Source organism: Cervus elaphus, chromosome 23 (genome assembly GCF_910594005.1).
Source record: "Cervus elaphus chromosome 23, mCerEla1.1, whole genome shotgun sequence".
Taxonomy (NCBI): Eukaryota; Metazoa; Chordata; class Mammalia; order Artiodactyla; family Cervidae; genus Cervus; species Cervus elaphus.
This window is the reverse complement of record NC_057837.1, coordinates 75164522-75185684: the sequence shown is the minus strand read 5'-3', so window position 1 is coordinate 75185684 and position 21163 is coordinate 75164522. Positions and strand designations below refer to the sequence as shown.

The window sequence follows — 21163 nt, the reverse complement described above, 5'->3', positions numbered from 1 at the left end:
CTCTTACCATTTTACAGATGAGGAAACTGAGGCTCCGAGTGGTAATGTCTCCCAGGTCCTAAGTGTAGGATGGGATCAGACCAAATCGAGGCGTGACTCCAAGGAGGTGCTTCCTTCTCTAGCACTCAGGGCCCAGAAGGGCCTGGAACCCAGTCGTTCTCCAAAAGGGTCCAAACTGGGGACTATCAGCCTGCTCAGGCCCGTCCCTGTGCGTGTGGAGACCCCACTGCTCATCTTCTTGCAGACCCCTGGACGTTCCTGGCCCTTCATCCTATGTCTGGGCTGCCCGAGGTGTGACCATTCCGGGATCATCACCGTCCTTCTTGCTTAATCTGCCTGGCCCCATCTTCTCCTGACAGCAGCCAGGGTGGTCTTGGAAAAATACGTTCCATCAGATCCGTCTGCTCTTGTTGAGTCCCTCCACTGCCCTTCCAGCGCCCTCAGGCTCCAGTCTGAAGTCACTGGGACCGACCTGCCTGGCCTGAGCCCTTCAGGACTCTGTGCATCTGACCTCACTGGAGCTCCCCGCTCTTCCTCCCTGCTCCGTCTTCTTCTGGGGGCCCTTTGCTGGGAGCATGCCCCCCTGGGTCCTGCTGCCTAGTTCTCATCTCAGAGCCATCTCAGACATTGTCTCCTCAGGGAGGCCTTCGGTGGCCACCCAGTCCACGGAGCCATTCCATCGTTTTCTGATATGTTTTCAAAATAAACCTCATTTTAGAGCAGTTTTTAGGTTTCTGGATAAGCAGTGTTCCCATATCACCTCCTGCCCCCATGCACACACACATAGTTACACGCACTGTTTCCCCTCTGTTATTAATACCATATATTGGTCTGGTCCATATGTCACAATTAACGAATTGGTGTGCTTCTTTCAGATTTCCTTAGTTTTTCCCTACTAAGCAATGAATTGCTTCATTCAAATTTCCTTAGTTTTTCCCACTGAGATCCCTTTTCTGTTCCAAGACCCCACCCAGGATCCCACATGACATTGAACTAATGTGTCTCCTTAGAATCCTCTTGGCTGTGACAGTTTGTTAGATCTTCCTTGTTTTTGATGGCTTTGCTAGTCTGGCGGTATTTTGTAGGATGATCCTCATTTGGGGATAATATTTTTTCTCGTGGTTGGACTGGAGTAGACTGGAATTATGTGATTCTGAGAGGAAGGCTTTAAAATGCTGTTTTCATCACATTATATCAAGGGTATGTATTGTGAATATAATTCATCACTGGTGATGTTGACCTTGGTCACTTGGCCAAGGGGATGTTTGTCAGGTTTTTCCCCTTCCTTTTTGGAAGGAAGTCACAGTGCCCAGCCCACATTTAAGAGTGGGGAGACACGCCCCATCTCCCGAAGGCCAGAATATCTACATAAAGTATTTTGTGTTCTTCTGTATGGGAGATTTGTCTTGTTTTTCTCATGTATTTGTTCAGCCATTTATTTATATCAGCAGGGACTAAACTGTTTCATACACTGGGTTCAGTACTACTTACTTATTCTGTTGCTCAGATTGTTCCAGCTTTGGCCAGCACTTTCAGCTGGCTCCTGTGTCTCTTTGACATCATTGTTGGTTGATCAGTTAATTGATTGAATACTGTTTTACTTTCTGCCGCTGCAGAAGTGCTCTCGGCGTTTCTAGGATGCTTTAGGCTTGTCTGGGTCTTCCTTAGCGGCTCAGCGTACAGTAGGACGCTGCCTGCAGTTCAGGAGCCGCAGGTTCAATCCCTGGGTCGGGAAGATCCCTTGGAGAAGGAATTGGCCACCGACTCCAGTATCCTCGACTGGGAAATCCCATGGACAGAGGAGCCTGGTGGACCATGGGGTCTCAAAGAGTCACACACGACTTAGCGACTGAACCACCACCACCACATAGGCTCACCTTGTATGTATCTTCTGCCTAGAATTAGCCATTTCCCTAAGGCCCTGTTTGTTATTGGAGAAGGGCTTTAGAAACCAAGATCTGGGTGCTGGTTGTGCTCATTGCTACTGAGGTGTCTTTGCTTCTAGGTCTTTTCAGCTGGCAGAGTGAAGAAACACATATGTGTGTGGGAACCTACATGTGGGCACGTCTATAAGTATTTCTATCTGTATCTGTGTTAAATTGAGTTCCTACAGTTGTCTCTGATTCTGATCCATTGCCACCTGGATCCTTCTGGCTTTCTGTCCTTACTTATCTCTGGTCTCCCACTCTCACAGTGAGAAGTGGCTCCTACCATTTGCCATCCCTTACCACTTTCTGTTACATTTAAAATCGTTAAAAAAATTTTTTGTTTATTTGGCTCTACCAGATCTTAGTTGTAGCATGTAGGATCTTTAGTTGCAGGGCACGTGAACTCTTAGCTGCAGCATGTGGGGTCTAGTTCTCTGACCAGGGATTGAACCCAGGCTCCCTTCATTGGAAGCGTGGAGTCCTAGCCCCTGGACCACCAGGGAATCCCCCATTTAAAATCTTATGTTCAGCATTCAGCCTCGTGCACTTTAACATGTGTGTACACTTGTGGAACCATGGCCCAGATCAAGATAGTTGAACATTCATGGCATTTCAGAAGCTCTTCATAGCCCTTGTCCACGATATTACACTTTTATTTATTTCTTTGTTGATGGTCTCCTATGCTATGTCGTAGGCCCCTTCTCTCTCCAGGGCCCACACCACCACTGTCAGCCTTTCCCTTCCGTCTGAGAGGCAGGATGGCCCGGAGGTTTAGGAAAACCGGGCTTCTAGAGTCGGACTCCCTGAGCTTGCATTCTGGCTGCCCTCTGCCTCGCTGGGCTCTTCTTTATGGCTCAGTTTCCCCTTGTGCATGGGGGGTGATAAGAACAGAGGGTTATGGTGGAGATTAAATTTGCTCACATGCGCAGAGCACCCAGAACAGTGCCAGGGACATGGCTAGTGCATGGATGTGTTAACCATGATTAGAATCAGCTGAGGAAGGATACACTTGTGTTGATAAGCCTATCAGGTAGAAGCCTTACTCAGCAAGTTCTTCTTTCCCTGCTTCCAGTCTCCAGGAAGAGGGCATGGAGGTGGTTAATGAAGAATTGTATAATCCAAAATATATAAACAGTTTATAAAGCCCAATATCAGAAAACAAACAACTCAATCAACAAGTGGGCTGAAGACCTGAATAGACGTTTTCCCAAAGAAAACACACAGATGACCTTTGGGCATGCGGGAAGATGCTCAGCGTGGCAAATATCAGAGAGATGCAAATCAAAACTTTAACAATAAGAGATCACCTCATACCTTTCGGAATGGCCGTCATCAAAGCGTGTACAAATGATGAGAATTGGCGAGGGTGTGGGGAAAAGGAAACCCTTGCTGCATTATTGGTGGGATGGTAAATTGGTGCAGCCACTATGGAAAATAGTATGGTGATTTCTCAAAGAAACTAAAAATAGAACTACTGTGTTACAGCAGTTCCAGTCCTGGTTGTGTGTTGTAATTTGAAAAGACACATGCGCCCTGATGTTTGTAGCAGCACTATTTACAATAGCTGAGCTATGGAAGCAACTCAAGTGTCCATCAACAGAAGAAGGGATAAAGAAGATGTATATATACAATCGAATATTACTCTGCTATAAAAAAGAATGAAATTTCATTTTAAAAAAGAATGAAATTGCAGCAACATGGATGGACCTAGACAATATTTGGCTTAGCAAGGTAAATCAAAGACAAGTACTGTATGATATCACTTATATGTGGAATATATACATGGGCAACGTAGGGGTATGGGATTAAGAGCTACAGACCACTATATATGAAATAGATTAACAATAAGGATATGCACATAGCACAGGGAATGACAGTCAGTTTGTCATAATGGGGTATAATCTGTAAAAATACTGAATTGAAATGCTATATACTTGAATTTAATATAACATAAATCAATAAAAATTTGTACTTCAGTTGAAAAAGAGAATTGTATAGGTCAGCCCGGTGGGTATGTTCAGGACAGGCATCCTGTCCTCTGAGACATTTGGACTGATTTTCTCAGGACCTTTGGAGCCCTGTTCTGGTGGGGAATTGGGAGGGGAAGGGGTACCTGGTTTTGAGGGAGGCCTTCTCCTCTCCCCAGGGACTGCCTTGGATGGCTTTCCTTGTGTGGAGCCGAGCTCCCAGCCTCCAGGGTGATCGGATGGCCAGAGGACTGGCTGGTTCTATGTCTCGAGAAGCCTTCTGATAGAGCCTCTGGGGTTAGGTGAGGAAACCGCATACACAAAGAAAGGCCTGGAGTTATGATACTGGGTTGCTGGGACCCTGAGAGCTAAAGTTAGCCTGGTCCAAATGTGACCCGCTTGCAAAGGCAGGAGTTAAGCCTTCTCTCTCTTAGTCCCTATGATTTGAAATCCACATTGTGAGGCTGTGGGCTCCGTGAACACACACTTGTTCCTCTAGCCTGCTTTTCTTACGGTTTGGGAAATTCACGCTTCAGCCCCTACCCTATACCGTCAGATCGGGGTTCTCTTGTCGTGAGCAGCGGAAGCCAGCTTGGGTTCATTGGAGCAGGGAAGGGATGGACTGGAAGGTGGTCAGTGGCCTCATGGGCTCGATGGAGTGGCTGGAGGCCCAGGGCTGCTCTGGGGAGTGAAGCTAAATGGACAGTCTCTTCAGATCAATAGGTCAGAGTCTCCAGGGAGAGTCCTTACCTGGTGTCATATTTTTTCCTTTGGCCGAGGAAGGGCCAGTACTAGATACTTGGACCCCCCTGGGTTGCCCTCACTGGGGCAGAGATTATTCCTCAAAGAGGGTGAGGACCATTGGGCATCTTGGGAAACTGGCAGCATCATGCCCTCCTTGTGGGTGGAGAGGAGACCCTGAACTGTCCTGGAGAAACTTAGGAACCCTAACAGTAATTGGCTCAGAATCCTTTCATTCTGTTCCTATGTCTAGTTTGTACAACCTTTCAGATTCTCTAACTCAATTTGTGCACCCTCTTCCCCCTGACACATACTCACTTATTAACTGAATAATTCCCAAGCCAGTCATTGCCATAATGCCAGCCCTGGCATTTACTGGAGCGTTTTAGTTCTCAGGAGACAAAGCTTTCGCACTTTCAAGATGTCAGGTTGACATTTGTGTCCGGGGGTAATGATCTGCTGAAAGATGCTAGAGCAAAACTCGGAAGAACTGTCGAGGTGCCAAGTGTGTTTGCCTAGCTGCTGTTTTCCTGAGTACTTACTAGGTGTCAAGTATTAGATGTAAATTACTTCGTTTGATTCTCTTAATAATGCCGTGTTACAGGTGTGTTGTTATTCCCATTTTATAGTTCAGGAAACTGAAGCTCAGAGGGATTAATGAAGTGGAGGAGTAGAGAAGAGAGGTTAGGTTTTATCATTGATCTTAAACCTTTGTACTTAGTCATGAGCTCTGCCCCCAGGATCCTGGGTGAGATGTCCATAGGGGCCAGCAGGTTATCCAGGGTTTCAAGGCCTTTAGTGGGTGGGAGACTGTCTGTTCTAAAGGGGTAGGGTGCCTCCATCTGATCGTTGAACAAAGCAGGAACAGGAATATGTCTCATTTGATGTCACCAGCTGGGATTTTATTCCCCTCCCCGCCCGCCTCCTGTAAAAATGCCTGATTTAGAATTGTGATCCGTGTAGCCCAGTTTCTGAAAGACCATGCATGAACCCAACAGAACACGTCTCCGGGTCACAAGTGGTGGGAGAGTTGTGGGTTTGCACTCTCTGCAGGAGACTGGACCCAGCACAGTTCATTGCAGGATTTTAGCCATGTGACGTAGGAGTCAGAATAAGCTCCTCCAAGGACAGGGACTTAAAGTCTGAAAAATGATGGACTCTGGGAGCTCACGGCTCCCTGTACAAAGGCTCCCCTGTTTGGGCTGCCTGCATCTTGATCCTGCTATGTGTGCATTTTGCAGTAATGATTGTGGTGTGCGGATGCCAGGCTGCCAAAGCTGAAACCATTTTTTAAAAATGTCTGTGTAATGTCACCCGCACAAGGGAACGAGCCACTTGGAAACCATGCACAGATGCAACGGAAGCCCGAGATATTAAAGTCTTGAACAGTATCATTCTTGCTGAGATTTGCCTCGGTATGAATATGTTTTCCAAGACAGGAAGCTGGAGAATATACAATTACAGCAATTTGCTAACCAGCCCCAGACCTTAATTAGTACAGGATCCTCGTTCTCACTGTTGTATGTAAATTAAGCTTGTTTCACAAAGGGACTGTTTATGAGGACGGCTCTCAGATAGAGACCTTGTATCATTCTTTTTTTTTCCCCAAGGAAACTTTAAGAAAATATAACCGTAAACACCCTTTAAATCACAGTGCGAGGCTGAAGTGCTGAGAATATTTCTTTTCAAAAATGAGCATCAGTATTTTTAACTCAATTTTGGCTCTTTCACGTTTCCTCCAGCCCGAGAAGTGCCATCCATGTACTGTGCGGTGGAAGGAATTGATTTGCGAGTTAGATAACCTACCAGATTGTTCCTCTCCCAACAAGGTCTAAAATATCCTGCAACTCTTGAGAATGTCGGATATGGCTTTCTGAATGAGAAACCTTCTACCTTCTCTTGGCCCGCAGAGCCTCGGTGCAATCTGTTCATGGAATCCTGTCAGCACCTTCTGTGCAATTTATCTTCGTGGTTCACTCGTGGAAAACCTTGCATTTGCCCCGTTTTTGAAGCCTGACCTACGTTACATGTTTATATGACTGCTGTTGTTCCGAAGACTGTGATCTACAATGGACCATTTTCAACCTTAGTTTCAAAAGAACCATCTCTCCTTTTTCTCCTCCCAGTGCCTCTAGAGTTAACATTCTAGGTCTGAGGCCTTTTAGAGATCCTAGCACTTTTTTTTTTTTTTTTGCTTGAAAGTTTCAAAGAGTAGTTATTTCACTTTGCTCCATTGGTGGAGGCCCCTTGACGATTAACTTGAGGGGAGCAAGCTTGTCAAGCCCACATCTCAGAGTCCGGGTGAGTGGGGGTGAGTGCAGTGTTATAGGCCCCCCGGCACTCACTACTGCCCCCCCCCCCCCAATTCTGTCCTACCTTCAGCTTTCCTGGAACCCAGAGATCGAGCGTTTCAAAGGGAACAGTAACGTGGTTTTTATTTTTAAATTATTATTATTATGTTTGGCCGATTTGCGCAGCATGTGGGATCTTAGTTCTCTGACTAGGGATCGAACCAGTGCCTTTGGTGCTGAAAACACAGTGAAAACACAGTGTCCTAACCACTGGATCACCAGGGAATTCCCAGCAACAGGTTTTTTTAATCCAGTCACAGAATTGTTCAGTGATCATCTTGTTTAGTCCTTCAGTCGTGTCCAGCTCTTCTGCAACCCAATGGACTGTGGCCCGCCAGGCTCCTCTGTTCATGGGATTTCCCAGGCAGGAGTACTGGAGTGCATCGCCATTTCCTTCTCCCGGGGACCTTCCCGACCCAGGGATCAGACCCTCATTTCCTGCATTGGCAGGTGAATTCTTTTACCGCTGAGCTACCAGGGAAGCTTTGTTCGGTGAATCATCACAGTCTTATTTTGGAACATTTTCATCACCCCAGTAAAAAATCCCTGACCCGTTAGCAGTAACTCCCCATTTATCACCCATTTATCCCAGCCCCTGGTAACCACTAACCTGCTTTCTTCCTCTCTGGATTTGCTTATCTGGATCATTTCATATAGATGGAATCGTTTAGTATGTGAACATTCATGTCTGACTTCTTACTTGTATATTAATGTTCTTATGCTTGTTCATATTGTAGCACATACCACTTTAAAAAAAAATTATTTGCTTATTTTAAGGCTGTGCTGAGTCTTAGTTGTGGCAAGCAACTTTGTGGCATGTGAACTTCTTAGTTGCAGCATGTGGGATCTAGTTCCCTGACCCAGGGATTGCACCCTAGCCCCTTGTATTGGGTACGTGGACTCTCAACCACTGGATCACCAGGGAAGTCCCCTCATACCACTCCTTGATTCCTTTTTATGACTGAATAATGTTCCATTGTGTTATTCCATTGTCACATTTTGTTTTATTTATCCATTTATCTGTTGACAGAGTTGAGTTGTTTCCTTTTTTTGGCTGTCATGAAGAACGGTGCCATAAACATTCATGGGCAAGTTTTTACGTGGATGTATGTTTTCATTTCTCTCAGATGTAGACCTCGGAGTGTGGTTATGGTAGCTCTGTGGTTATAGGGTAGCTCTGTGTTTCGCCTTTTGAGGAATGTACAGATTTTTGAACACGCGCAGGTCTCTTCCACATTTCCTCTCTTGACCCTGCATCTCTCCTGTTAGTGTTTCTCCTTTTTCTGGCCTCTCCACAGCCAAATTTGGTAAAAGGAGCGTCAGTACTTAGGTCTTGGTTTCCTTACTTCCTGCTTTGTTCTGCCAGCTCCGTGGTGGCATCCACCCAGACGCTCCATGTTACCAGTTCCCGCCGGGCTTCCTGTAGACTCCAGTGGGTGGTTGTCAGCGCTTCGTGTCCTGATCTAGAGGAGGCAGTGGACACTGCTGATCATTCTTCTCCTGGAACCTGCCTCTTCTTGTGCTTTTCCTCTGATTTCCCCGGCTCCTCTTCTCCCCACCGCTAAGTGTTGGCGTCGCTGAAAGCTTGGTTCCTCATCTTGCCCAGCATGTTCTTTTCCTGGGTGATCTCGCCCACATCTGTGGCTTTATGACTCACGAATATCTTACTTCCAGCCTAGATGTCTCTTGAGTTATGACGCAGAGGGCTAGCTACCTACCTGACTGTCGACCTGTTGCTCATGGGCGTCTTGAACTCAACATGTCCCAAACTGACTTCACTGTTTACCTTCCCTCCTGCTCCCCCAACAGAACACCTGCTTCTGCACCATGGTGAATAAGCCAGGACTCTGGCAGTTGGCTAGGCCAGGGATGTGGGACTGAGCCTCGATTCTTCTATCCGTTTGCCTTTTTTTTGCTTCCTTACAATAATATATTGTACATATCACTCTTCTTCAGGTTATCACCAGTGAACTGTAATAGATTTTTTTTTTTTTTGGCTTCACCCAGCAGCATGTGGAATCTTAGTTCCCCCAAGCTTGTACCTCCTGCATTGGAAGTGGGGGCGTCTTAGCCACTGGACCACCAGGAAAGTCCCTGTAGTAGTCTTTTAATTGGGCTCCCATCTCTTATCTGCCCTACCCTCCTGATCCTTCTAAAAGGAACCTCTCTTTCAGCTACCATCTCCTGCTTTAAAGTCTTAAGGGCTCGCTTCTTGGTTTTAGGATGAAGAGCAAAATCCTAAAATCCTTATGTGTGAGCCTTGCCCTCTTTTCCAGCCTCCTGCCTCCATGTGCCCCTTTCTCTCTACTCCAGCCACACTGATCTTTTCAGATCCTCTGAAGGAAGGTCCTCCCCTCTCTTTTTTCTCCTAACATCCTACCTTCCCTGGATGCTCTGGCTCCAGGTGGGGGTGGGTCCTGCCTTTTGTTTTTGTGCATCTCATTTCCCCAATGCCCGTTTTACCACCACTTGTTCCTGTTCCAGTTGGAGCACAATAAATATATCTTTTGAATGAATGAGTGAATGACTTTACTTTGTCTACCAGGTGGATAGAACTTTTCTCCTGGAGAAGGAAGTAAAAGCAGCCTTTCAGCTAGAGTGGATGGCTTTGTTTCCAGCATCTTCCGCGCCTGGAAATAATTACCTAAGCTCAAATTTCTGCTCTCTCTGAAACGATCGGTGGCTTGTCTGTCTTTCCCCCCAGGGATACAGGGCTCTTTGAAATGGCCCCCTTCCCTCTGATTTCTTTCCTTCCCCAGGTATTAAGCCCACTTGTAATCGGCCCTTTTCCAAACACAAGTGTGATTGTCTTGCTTGCCTGCTTTGGGTTGCTGGTGGCTCCTGAAGATGACCCCAGTCCTAAGTCGAGATTCAAGGCCCTGCTCCATCTGTCCTCTCCAGGGCTCTGGTCAGTGTCCCCGCAGAACCTGCCCCTCCTATTCAGCCTGCCCAACCTCAGTGTTGGTTCTGTGATGTGACTGCTGGCTTCCTCCTGTTCCTCGCCGGGTCATACCTTTGTCCATCCTTCCAGGCTGCTCTCCCCAAGGACCTGTTTTCTCCACGTCCTCGGGGACCCAGGCTCCCCTCTTGCGGAACCTTCATTTATACCTCTGACAGTGGAGATATACCTCCTCCTTTAGCTTCCAAAGTCGGATGTACCCTGGGGAAATTCCCTAGTGGTCTGTCTAGTGGTTAGGACTTCATGCTTTCACTGCCGAGGGTACAAGTTCGATCCCAGGTCAGGGAACTAAGATCCTGCAAGCTGCAAGCATGGTGGAAAAAAAAAGAAATCACCCTGGAAAGTCTCCTAAATTGGCCAGGAAAAGGACAGGATGGTAATCCGCTCTGATCAGACATTCTCACACATCCTGAAGGTTTGAGAAATTTCCAACCTAGGCTGGAGGTGGCAAGTCCAGAAACATTTCTAGGCCCCGAATCATTATGCTTTGAAGGCTACTACCGGATTCTTCCCTTAGGCATGGGTGGAGGATTCTGAAGGGTCCCGCTTGCCTGCTGAACTTCCTCCCTTGCCTGTTGTATATTGAGCTTCTAAAGCTAGGCTCCTCTGATTAGGTAGCTACTCTGTGGCTGTTTCAGTTTATACTAATTGAAATAAAAATTCCTTCTTCAGTTGGACGAGTCACATTGCAAGTGCCCAGTAGCCACACGTGGCTAGAGGCTGTCCAGATATGTAGACAGCACAGATATGGAATGTTGCCATCACTATAGAAAGTTCTGGTGGACGGCACTGCATTACAGCTCTCAATACATGAATACGTCGTGCTAGATGTAGTAGGTGGAAAACCTAGCTACGGATTGGCTCAGCATAGAACATGCTCAAAAAATAGTCAATTCTATCAGTGTCTTAAATTTCACTTGATTAGATTCTCCTGGGCTTGCTGTTTTTTGAAAAGATCAGCAAAGAAAGAACACAGCTATCTTCCCATCTTCTCAATTGGTATTTGTTATCCAGGCTCCTCTGAACTGCCTTTCTGCCAGGCTTTTTGGCATCTTGGTGCACTAGCTGGGGGAAAAGAATCCAGGATGTGCTGGGCCACCCTCTTCCCAGCCTTCAGCCTCTGTTGTTGAATTCTTTTCCCTTTGCATCTCCTCTTGAACTGATAACAGGGACCAGGTCTTCTTACCTCTTTAATATGGGGCTAATGATTTCTAGTACTGGCTTCTCTCGTAGCTCAGTTGGTAAAGAATCTGCCTGCAATGCAGGAGACCTGGGTTTAATTCCTGGGTCGGGAAGATCCCCTGGAGAAGGGAATGGCAACCCACTCCAGTATTCTTGCCTGGAGAATCCCATGGACAGACGAGCCTGGCGGGCTACAGTCCGTGGGGTTGCAAGAGTTAGTGACTGAGTTAGTGACTGAACCAGTGATTTGTAGTAGCTGCTCAATAAATGCTTTTTGAATGAAGACTGTCTTCCAAGAAACAGAAAGTTAAGTAAGGGAAGGAAATGGTTGATTGGATTTTCTTTGCTTTTTTTAAAAAAGTAATTTTATTTACTTTGACTGTGCTGGGTCTTTGTTGCTGCACGGGCTTTTCTCTGGCTGCAGAGAGCAGGGGCTACTCTTTCGTGGTGTGTTGGCTTCTCTTGTTGCAAAGCACAGGCTCTAGGACGCACAGACTTCAGTAGTTGCAGCTCCCAGGCTGTATAGCACAGACTTAATAGTTGCGCATGGGCTTAGCTCTTCCGTGGCTTCTGGGATTATCCCAGAGCAGGGATTAAGCCCGTGTCTCCCACATTGGCAGGCGGATTCTTTACCACTGAACTACCGGGGAAGCCCTGGGTTTTCTTTCTTTTTTTTTGAGCACACCTTGGAGCATGTGGGATATTAATTCCTAGATCAGGGATGAACCCACACCTACTGTAGTGGAGATGTGGAGTCTTAACCACTGCACTTCCAGGCAAGTCCCTGAATTTTCTTTTTTTTTCCCTGAATTTTCTTTACAAGTGATAAAGTCAGTGCCTCTTCTGGCAGCAGGCTGAAGTATACAAAGAAAAAGCTCAGAAATCCTCCGCCAGGTAACCTAGTTGACAGTTTGATATGTTTTCATCTGTCCTTTGTCTCCCTCTTAGAAAAATATAAACAAAAGGTATACTGTGTTGGGCTTGCATTGTCTAGATCTTGGTCATTTTCGAAAAGCATCCTTTATCTCTTATCCTACTGTTTACCTGCTTTGCCCTTCTCTGCTCTACTCTGCCTTGAAGGGATTTTCAAGGTTACGATTAATTATCTTGACAGTTAAGAATGATGGAAACCTTGGCAAATGGGGAATTTCATGTTCCATCCTAAGGGTAGGGGAAACAGCCTGGAGGATCATACCATGTGGAAATGGGGACTTTTTGTGGCTGGATCTTAATTTTCTTTTTTAAAGAGGAGCTAGTCATCTGGATTTCTAGATCAGTTTTTCCCAATTTTTAAATATCAATAACTAAAGAATCACGCTGCTGTGAGGGGTGGACTGGATGCAGTCTGGAATCCTTCCGTGGGGCCATCTCCTACCCAGGCCAGGGCTGTCAGTTTCCTTAGATGATTTTCTGGCTGTTGCTTCTCTTCTAGATCACTGGCTCATCTCATCAGCTGTCATGGGCCCTCTTCCTAGTAAGACTGACCTGGTTTTGCCTTTTCCCTAACCCGCCTGTAGTAACTGCCCATACCTGCACAGGAACATGGGGACCCTCTTTCAAACCAGGCTGCTATTTCTTGGGTTGAGACCAGATATATTAGTTAGTTGCTGAGAGTCACTTGACAAATATCTTTCAAATCGAGACTCCCCTCAAGCCGGTGAAAATGCTTTTGTCTGAGAAGCCCAGGGGAACAAAGATGGAGACAGAAGAGAGCAGATTTAATTTCTCTTGTCGCATGTCTGTTGAGTGGGATGGAGGGAAGGTGAACTTGAGAAGTCATTTTTTACTCTCCCCTTTTTGAGGCCGAGCCCATCTTGCTGGCTTCCCATGGATGAGTGCCCACGCGATGGGCCCCCGTTTTCGTCCTGCAGGGCCACGCAGGATAGTCCAGGCCTTCAGGGAGGCGTGGAAAAGAGAATGCGGCCTTAAAAGGGTCTGATAAGAAAAAGGGCCGAGAATCTGGGCTAAGAGGTGTGGTGAAAACAGTCATCACAGTGGGGAGTCTCCCAGCTGGGAGTGTGTTTTCCTTGGAGAAAGTCATTCCTCTTTTCTAACACTAAATCTTTCTGAAACAATAGCTCTCCCCAAGAAGAATGGAGGGAGTTAGGAAATGCGTGGCCAGAGAAAAGCCATCTGAGTTTTCTGCCTTTGGTTTCTCTGTAATTGCGTTTAGCTGCAAGGCCCCATCATGTTCAAGATATAAATCCTCACTTAATCTCCTCCTTTGGGGAAAATGGGCTCTTTAGGCCGGAAGTGAGAATAGCCGAGAACCTGTTGGAAAGGGAATTTCCTCCTTCAGTTTCTTTCAGTCCCTGGAATGGCCAGGCTCCCTCTTGTGTAATCTTCCCCTGTTCACTTCACCAAGACCCTCTGGCCGTCTTGGTTTCCCAGGACAAATGCTTAGACCTGGGAAGAAAAACTGGAGTTTGCTGTGATCACACTTCATTTAGCTGGTCCAGTGTGTTTGGGGACTGCCTCTAGGCCACATTGGGTGTCAGGCATTGAGCTACAGCAAAGAAAGACAGAAAAACTGAGATCGAGTTCACGTTCTGGAGGAGACACAATAAGCTAGCAAATCAGTAAAAAAGAGAATGTTTTTGATAATTTCCAGCTGGAGATGACCTCAATGAAGGGGCGGGGTGGGGGGGGCGGGAACTCCTTTAAGATAATAGAATAAGTGACGGAGACTGGGATGGTAAGGGCCGGCTTCTCTGGGGAGGTGATGTGACTACTGAAGCCAAAAGTAGACGTTGCCAACTCTGGGAAGATTGGGCATAGAACACGCCAGGTGGAAGAATCAGCCGGGACAAATGAGACTGGCTCCTTTGGGACTGCTTGTGGTTAAAAGTGAAAGTCGCTCGGTTGTGTCCGACTCTTTGCGACCCTCCAGGCCAGAATTCTGGAGTGGGGTAGCCTTTCCCTTCTCCAGGGGATCTTCCCAACCCAGGGGTCGAACCCAGGTCTCCCGCATTGCAGGCCGATTCTTTTTACCAGCTGAGCCACAAAAGAAGCTGTTTGTGGTTAGGGTTGAGTGAAAGGTGGATAAAAGATGGGCAGGGCCAGATCCCTGAAGGCGTGGTGAGTCCTGATAAGATGCTGGCTGCAGTAAGCCCCTTGGCAGTGGGTTTTAAATAGGGGACGGTTTATTGCATTTAGGTTTGAAGAAGGCTGCTGGCAAGGGCAAGTGAATAGTCCCAGGGCTGGGATCAAGATGGTGGCCGCTGTGAAGGGCGGGCCAAACAGGAACAGGCAGGAGGAGGGTGGGCAGGGGAGGAACAGCTCTCTGCAGAGCACTTGCTGTGTGCCAGACACCACGTAGGCACTTCCATGCCTCCATCCTGACCCTGCCAGGTCCAGCATTCTTCACGCATGTTGCAGATTACTAGGATTCTGAGGCCGGCGCTCTCCCAGGCTTCCTGAGTCTCACTTGAGTAGGGAGGAATCCTAAAGTGGAAGGTCACAGCAGGGCTGGGTCTGTGGGCCACCAACGGGGGCTGCTTCTTTGATCTGGGAGGAAATCCTGATCCCTGAGGGGATTTGAAGCTGGCTTGGTTGAACTTGTGCCAGCCTGGGAGGACTTACTGTGAAAGTCTGTATTTCCCATCAGTGAACCCTTTTCAGAATCAGGCTAGGAAGGGCTCATTGGGGGGCAAATCAAGGTGAGGAGGCAAAATGATTGGGGGAAACTGGTTTGAGTTTTCTGGGTTCATGTCTTTGCCCTGGCACCGAGGCTACCTACCAGTAATAACTGGTGGTGTTTGATGACCTGTTCGCTGTGCACACAGCACCTCTTTTATTCCTAACAGCCCTTGAAGGAAGAGTCTTAACAGTTGACAGCTGGGTTGACTAGGCACAGAGGTTAAGTCACTTGCCGAAGGACTCGGTGACAGGGCTCGGATTTAGATCTGGTGGTGTGGCTCCAAAGTCCACGTGTTGAACAACAGCATTGTATTGACGTTGGCTGGCACCAAACATGCCCTTGTGTGCGAAAGTCGCTCAGTTGTGTCTGACTCTTTGTGATCCTATGGACTCTGCAGTCCATGGAATTCTCCAGGCCAGAATACTGGAGTGGGTAACCATTCCCTTCTCCAGGGGATCTTTCTGACCCAGAAATTGAACTGGGGTCTCCTGCACTGCAGGCGGATTCTTTAACCAGCTGAGCTACCAGGGAAGCCCCCCTGGTAAACATGCCCTTAAGTGATGGAGAGTTACAAGGTGGCACCCTGGACCTCAGAAAAGTCAGCTGACTGATTTGGGGTAGGGGGTGGTGTCTTTGGAGTGGGACCTAGCTGTGATGGAGCTCCAGCCTGCTGCTTTGACCTGCAAGCCTTGGGGCACAAGTGATTTCACCTCTCACTGATGAAATGGGTACAAAAACATCATTGTTGGACTTCCCTGGTGGTCCGTTGGTTTAAGATTTTGTGCTTTAACTGCAGGACACAGGTTTGATCCCTGGTCGGGGAAGTTCCAAATGCCATATGGTAGGGCCAAGGACCACAGCAGAAATCCCAAACAAAAACCCATCCTTACCTCATGGGATTTGGAGGAGGATTTGTAAAGTAGCTTCTTAATAATAAGTATCAGCTGTGAATCACACAAGGCAAGTTTGAGAAAGAAAGAGCAGAGATCCTTTCCTGGTTATATTCTCTCCCCATTGTGTTATTCACAAATCCCCGGTATTTGTCCTGCTCAGCCTTTTGTCCATCTGTAATCAGTTTCTCATTGAGTATTTCTAGGTGGAATGTATTCTGTATCCATTATTTACTAGTCACTTCCTCATGGGCTTGCTTTTCTCTGGGCCTCAGTTTCCTCATCAGTAAAACGGGGGTCTCTGGCCCCTCCGCCTCCTAGAGCTGCAGTGGGGAGTCAGTCAGTCCACACTTGTGTCAAGAACAGGTGATACGTGGCCCTCGGAAGGGAGCTGTTAGCACTGTTTGTCTCTGGCTGTCCTCCCGGCGGGGCAGGGCCCTTCCCTGGGTGGTTTCTCAGGGAGCCCAGATGTCTAGGAGTTTCTCAGTGACTATTTGTTGACTGACTGATCCCATTGTTTTCTTCTCTTTGAAATCTGAAGTCAGGGCCGCCAGGTGAAACATAAGGCATCATTTTCCTTCTTAATGGCTGCAGAAACCTTCGTGGGTGGTGTATTGACACAAAATTAGACCTGCCGGGCGGCTCCCTGGAAATTTCTTTACCGCCAGGGTTTTTCTCAACATCGGGTGCTAGTGACATGTCCTATTCCTGATCATTCACTGGGGTGGGAGCTGACCTGAGCATTGTGGGGGTGTTGAGCATCACCCCTGGACTCAGAGCCCAGTAGCAACCCCCTCTCTTTGCCTGGTTGTGACAGCCAGAAATGTCTCCAGACATTGCCAAGTGTCCCCTGAGGGGAACGGGTTGAGAACCAGTTTTGCACTGTTTCAGACACCTGAGCCCCTTAAGAGCAGCTCCTCATTAGTGCCGGGGTAGGGAGAGGGTGGTGGGGGTGTGGGAGATGTTCTGAATTCCTCCTGCGAGCCGGGGGGTAGGCCTGCAGACGTGGTCCCTGGCATGTACTGAGAGCCCCATAAATCTTGTTGTGATCATCCCTTTCTCCCCATGGCCATTTAAAAATACCTTAAATAGTTAAATACGTGACCGGGATCAGAAAGCATTCAAAGAGGAGTTCCGTGCTGGCTGATTTTCCTGGGTGTTCCTCCAGGCCTTTGCAAACCCAGAGCCCACACAGCTTCTATTTCTTTCACTCAGGTTCTATTTCTGGCCTTTATTCATTTTGATTTTGCCCCACGCCAGTACATAAAGACGTGCTTCCTTCCCTATTTCACTTTATGACAGTGCGTCCGTCCCCTATGGATGACATTGGAGTTTCCGCCCATCTTTGACCTTCTTTCCTCTTAAGGCGTGTTGCAGTGGCTGTGCTAATCCATGCACACTTAAGCCTGGGGGCCTCCATATCCGTGTGATGTTAGGGCGTCCTTTTGACTGGGGTAATTTGAGTGACAGTCTGGGCCTAACATCTTTGTTTCCTCCAAAAAAAAAAAAAGAAAAAAGGCAATGAGGTGACCAGAGGGCCTGTCCCTTCTTCTCTGGTGTCTTCTAGAGAATTTTCTTTGTCTTTATTAAGGCGACTTATAGAGAGGCCAGACCCCGCCCAGGGTGGGTGGGGAACGTTGCCTGGTTACCACCGAGGGGCAGCCCCTCTTCCTTCCTCTGCCCACCCCCTTCCCTGTGGCCTCTGTCATCCCCCCTTTCTTCTCCAGCCCACTTTGCTACTTCAGCTGGCGGCCGGCAGTCTTTTTGTTTCGGAACTGGCCTTCTGATGCTGCAATTCCCCATTGCAGTTTGAAAGCCACCCACCAGCACCTGAGCTTTCCAGAACCTGAGCCGAGTCCCTGCCGCCTGGATAAATAATGCACACGGGCTTGGGGCGCTGGGACCAGCTCCTCCTGCGACCTTGCTCCTCTGCCAGCTATGCTGTAAAGGCCGAGGGCAACTGGTTCCTCCACATTTTCTTTGTGGCAATCTGGCGGGTCTTTAAAGGCCTCGTCTGTGTACACACGTTGGATGCCAGCCTTCTGGGCCTAGACCTGCTGAGGGGGGTGGGTGGGGCACAGCGGTTTTTTTCTTAGGGAGTTTGGGCCCTGCCTTCCCTCCGCTCTGTAAAGCCTGAAAGAGCTTGGCATTCTGGAACCAGGAAATTCCTGTTGAGATGTTGTCGTTTTTTCCAGAGGCTTCATCCCAGCTGGGCTTGGGGCGGGGGGGCGGCGCGGTGGGGGAAGGAGAAAGGGCTCCTTGGTTGCCTTTGCCTCTAGATGTTGAAGGGTAAACAGGGAATTCATTTATAAATCAGCCTCTTCTTCCCTAGGTGGAAGCCATCTCAGTCTTGCCGGCTGGTTTGGAAGTTCATCTTTTACATATGAATGTGCCCATTAATCACCACTTCTGCATTATTGGGAGAGAGAGAGAGAGAGAGGGGAGAGAGAGGGAGGTGAAGAGGGAGGAGGGTGGGCGAGAGGGAGACTGAGTCTGTACAGTGGGAAGATGGTTTTCTCATTTCTCGGGGAGGCGCATCAGAACTAAATTGGAAACAATTATTTAAAGAAAAAAACACCTTCAAAATGCAAAGCCACCCCAACTTTCATTCCCCCACCCCCATCCCCCCTTCTGATATTCTCAGTCGGGCCAAGTAGAACCATGCAATTCGTTGTGTTTATTCACATCAGCGAAATAAATGGCTCTTTGGTGCTGGCACTGAAGATTTTCAGCTCAGCCGAGCCGCTGTCTGCTGAGGGTGATAAATGAGAGCCTGCAAGCCTGGGGGACACGGAGGCCTGTCGTGGGCCTCGGGCTGCCTGATTGCAGGGAGGCGAGGCTGTCCTGGCCCTGCCGGCCGGCCTGGGAAGCAGTGACTCCCAGCCTGCCGTCCCTACCGCTTCCTCCTCCCCCTGGGAGAGGCCGCTGAGCATCCGGAAGCAGGAATGTGTGCCGTGAGTGAGCCTCTGTTCTCTTTGAAAGAGAGGCTAGGCCCTCCGAACGGCAGAGCTTTCTCAATGGCAGGTAAGCACCCCGTTTGCAGGGTTATCTGCCCCTCGCTCATTTGGATCTCTGAGGTACCCGGATTCTGGCCCAGTGACGTGTCCCCCAAGTTGAGAACAACCCCTTTCCTCATCTCCATTCCAGCCCTTCTTTTCCTGATCTGGAAGTTCACAGTCACATGCGGGAGACCTTTAAAGGAGCCCAGCTTAGGCCAGGGCGGCCTTTCCTAGGGAGGCCCAGGTCGCGGCCGTGTCTTCCAGCTCTTGTGGGTCCCCGGTCTTCAGACTGTTCACCTGAGTGTTTCGGTCACTCACGTGTTCCTCGTGTCCGGGACCTGGTCCGTGGCAAGAGAAAATGGCAAGAGAAACGTTGTCCCCCTCCCCGCCCCCATGCTTTGCTCTAGATTCCTCTCCTTTTCTGCTCTGGGCCTGGAGGAAATTCCAGGCTTTTGTTTCATTATGATGTAATGACTGGCTGGAGAGGGCCCGAAGGATTCCTGGGGAGGGAGGTCTGTTAGGGTACCTGCTCTGTGTCTTTGGGAAAGGCTCGGAAAGGATGAGCCGTGCTGGGCTCTGCTGTTCCGGGGAAAGAGCAGCGTGTGGCCACGCTGGAAGGAGGCCATGATGAAGGCTGGCAGCTATGGCGCCTGGTTTCGCGGTTGAGCCTCTGCAGGCCTCCGATCCGCCTCTGCCTTCACTGTGGCAGGGGAAAACTTGGACTCTGCACGATCTGATGGACGTGGAGACATCACATCCTCGGCTCCTTCCCGTCTCCACTTTTTATGTAGGCTGGTATTTCCGTAACAGAATTTGTGGCCTTGATTTAACACGCTTTCTCGGAGAAATCGGCTCTGTTTTTGGAGAAGGATGGAGGAGGAGGAAGATGAGGAAGAAGGGGGATGTGTGTTGCTTTTTAAAAAAACTAGCTCCTGTTTCATCCAGTGCTTCCTCGCTGTCGTATTCATGAGCATCTCATGAATTAACTCTGTTTAACCTGTGTATAACTCGCATGGGGTACCCCCATCTCCATTGGCCGGAAGGAAGCATGGAGGCACAGAGAGCTTAACGAACTTGCTTCGAGCCACACTGCACTCTGGCGCGGTGGCAGCAGGACCGGGTCCTGACTGCCCTGTATCCTGTGCCGCCCGCCTGACCGAATTCAGTGTAGGGTGACCAGCTTGTCCGGGTTTGCCTGACACTGTCCATCTTCCGCCGCTGATGGTGGGTCACCCCACCTTCCATGCTGGTCCGGGCCTGTTGACTGCGAGTCTGTTTCATTCAGCCCCTCCCTGGCCGCCTCGCCATTGACAGCATCAGGGAAATTTAACACCCATAAAAACACACTACTGGGCTGGTCCTCCCCAGGAAGCGCCCGGCTCTCAGCTGGGGCCCCTTCCCTCTCTGGAGGAGACAATTCCCTGTAATTGGTGTGTCATTTCCTGGACTCTGGAGAAGGGGGGGGGGTGCGGTCTGGGCGGCTGTGACTCAGGTGCCGGATGTGGGTGGGGGCGGTGTGCCTGGATGGATGGGTGGATGGACACTGGGGAGGAGTGTCGGGGGGAGGGAGATGGCCGTGGAGCGCCACTCCCCACCGGCCTGGTCTGTGATGCTGACAGGCTGTGGTGCCACCTGTGAGGGTTGGGAGGTGAGATGTGCTTCAATAGCGTGCATCATTGCGAATGACACGGTCACAATTTTCCATCTTCCTCCTGGTTCCTGGAGCACCCCAACCCCCACATCCCATGTGATCTGGAGCAAAAGGAGTGCGTGCTGTTGAACACAAAGACCCTGAATTAGGAAGTCTTCTGGCAACCGAGCTGAGGCAAGCCTCTCCCTGGGGTGAGGGCCCAGCCTGTGGGCCTCGGAGTTCTGCTGCCTGGGTTCGAATCCCAGCCCGGCCACTTGCGTGCTCTTGGGCCGCTGACTTAGAGGGAAGGACACGAGAGGCATTTTGAACAGGGCTTGGTGCATTGTGTACAATACAAGAACATCTTAGCTGTTAATACCCGCGACTGCGTTATCTGGAAGGAGAGCGTCCCTTGTGACAAGGGACATCTAGGAAAGGCTGAGTGGAATTATTTCTGGCCTTTCACAAGACACGGGTTCAGGGAGGATGGCGTCACATGCCTGGTTCCTGATACCCAGGAGACTTGCCATATTTTATTAAGATTTTAGTGAAATGTCACAGGAGGGGAAATTCTGCTGCTTCCTGCTCCATGCCAAGCTGTTTTCCTGAGTCACGGCTCTGGCCTTTTCTTCTCTGCTCTGCTCTCTTGCCCATGTTAACTCCTTCAGAACCAGACTGACTTTGGGGGAGTGGGCATGGGGCCAGCCCCATAACATCCCAGGTCCTGCTGCTTTGCCAGGAAGGTCTCTCAGATCAAGGGTGAACCATTTCCCCGGTGATTCGGTGCACAGTAGCTGTGTGTCATCCTCATTCCAAATTTATACATGAAATGCATTTAGAAATATATCCCTGTCAGAATTAAATCATCAAAAAGGG

At 48.9% G+C, this 21163-nt stretch overlaps 1 protein-coding gene across 10 annotated transcripts in view; it reads left to right on the top strand.

Annotated features, from left to right (window-relative positions):
* The window catches only part of ZMYND8 (zinc finger MYND-type containing 8), a 116200-nt gene that overhangs the window by 11426 nt on the left and 83611 nt on the right, over positions 1 to 21163 (top strand). The window contains exon 1 of one of the 10 annotated variants that reach the window (XM_043885104.1): positions 18174 to 18682. The exons of the other annotated variants lie outside the window; for them this stretch is intronic. Coding sequence (XP_043741039.1) covers positions 18604 to 18682 — 79 coding nt within the window. The 5' untranslated portion in view covers positions 18174 to 18603. Of the gene's footprint in view, positions 1 to 18173; positions 18683 to 21163 lie in introns of those variants that run through there. 10 annotated transcript variants of the gene reach the window in all.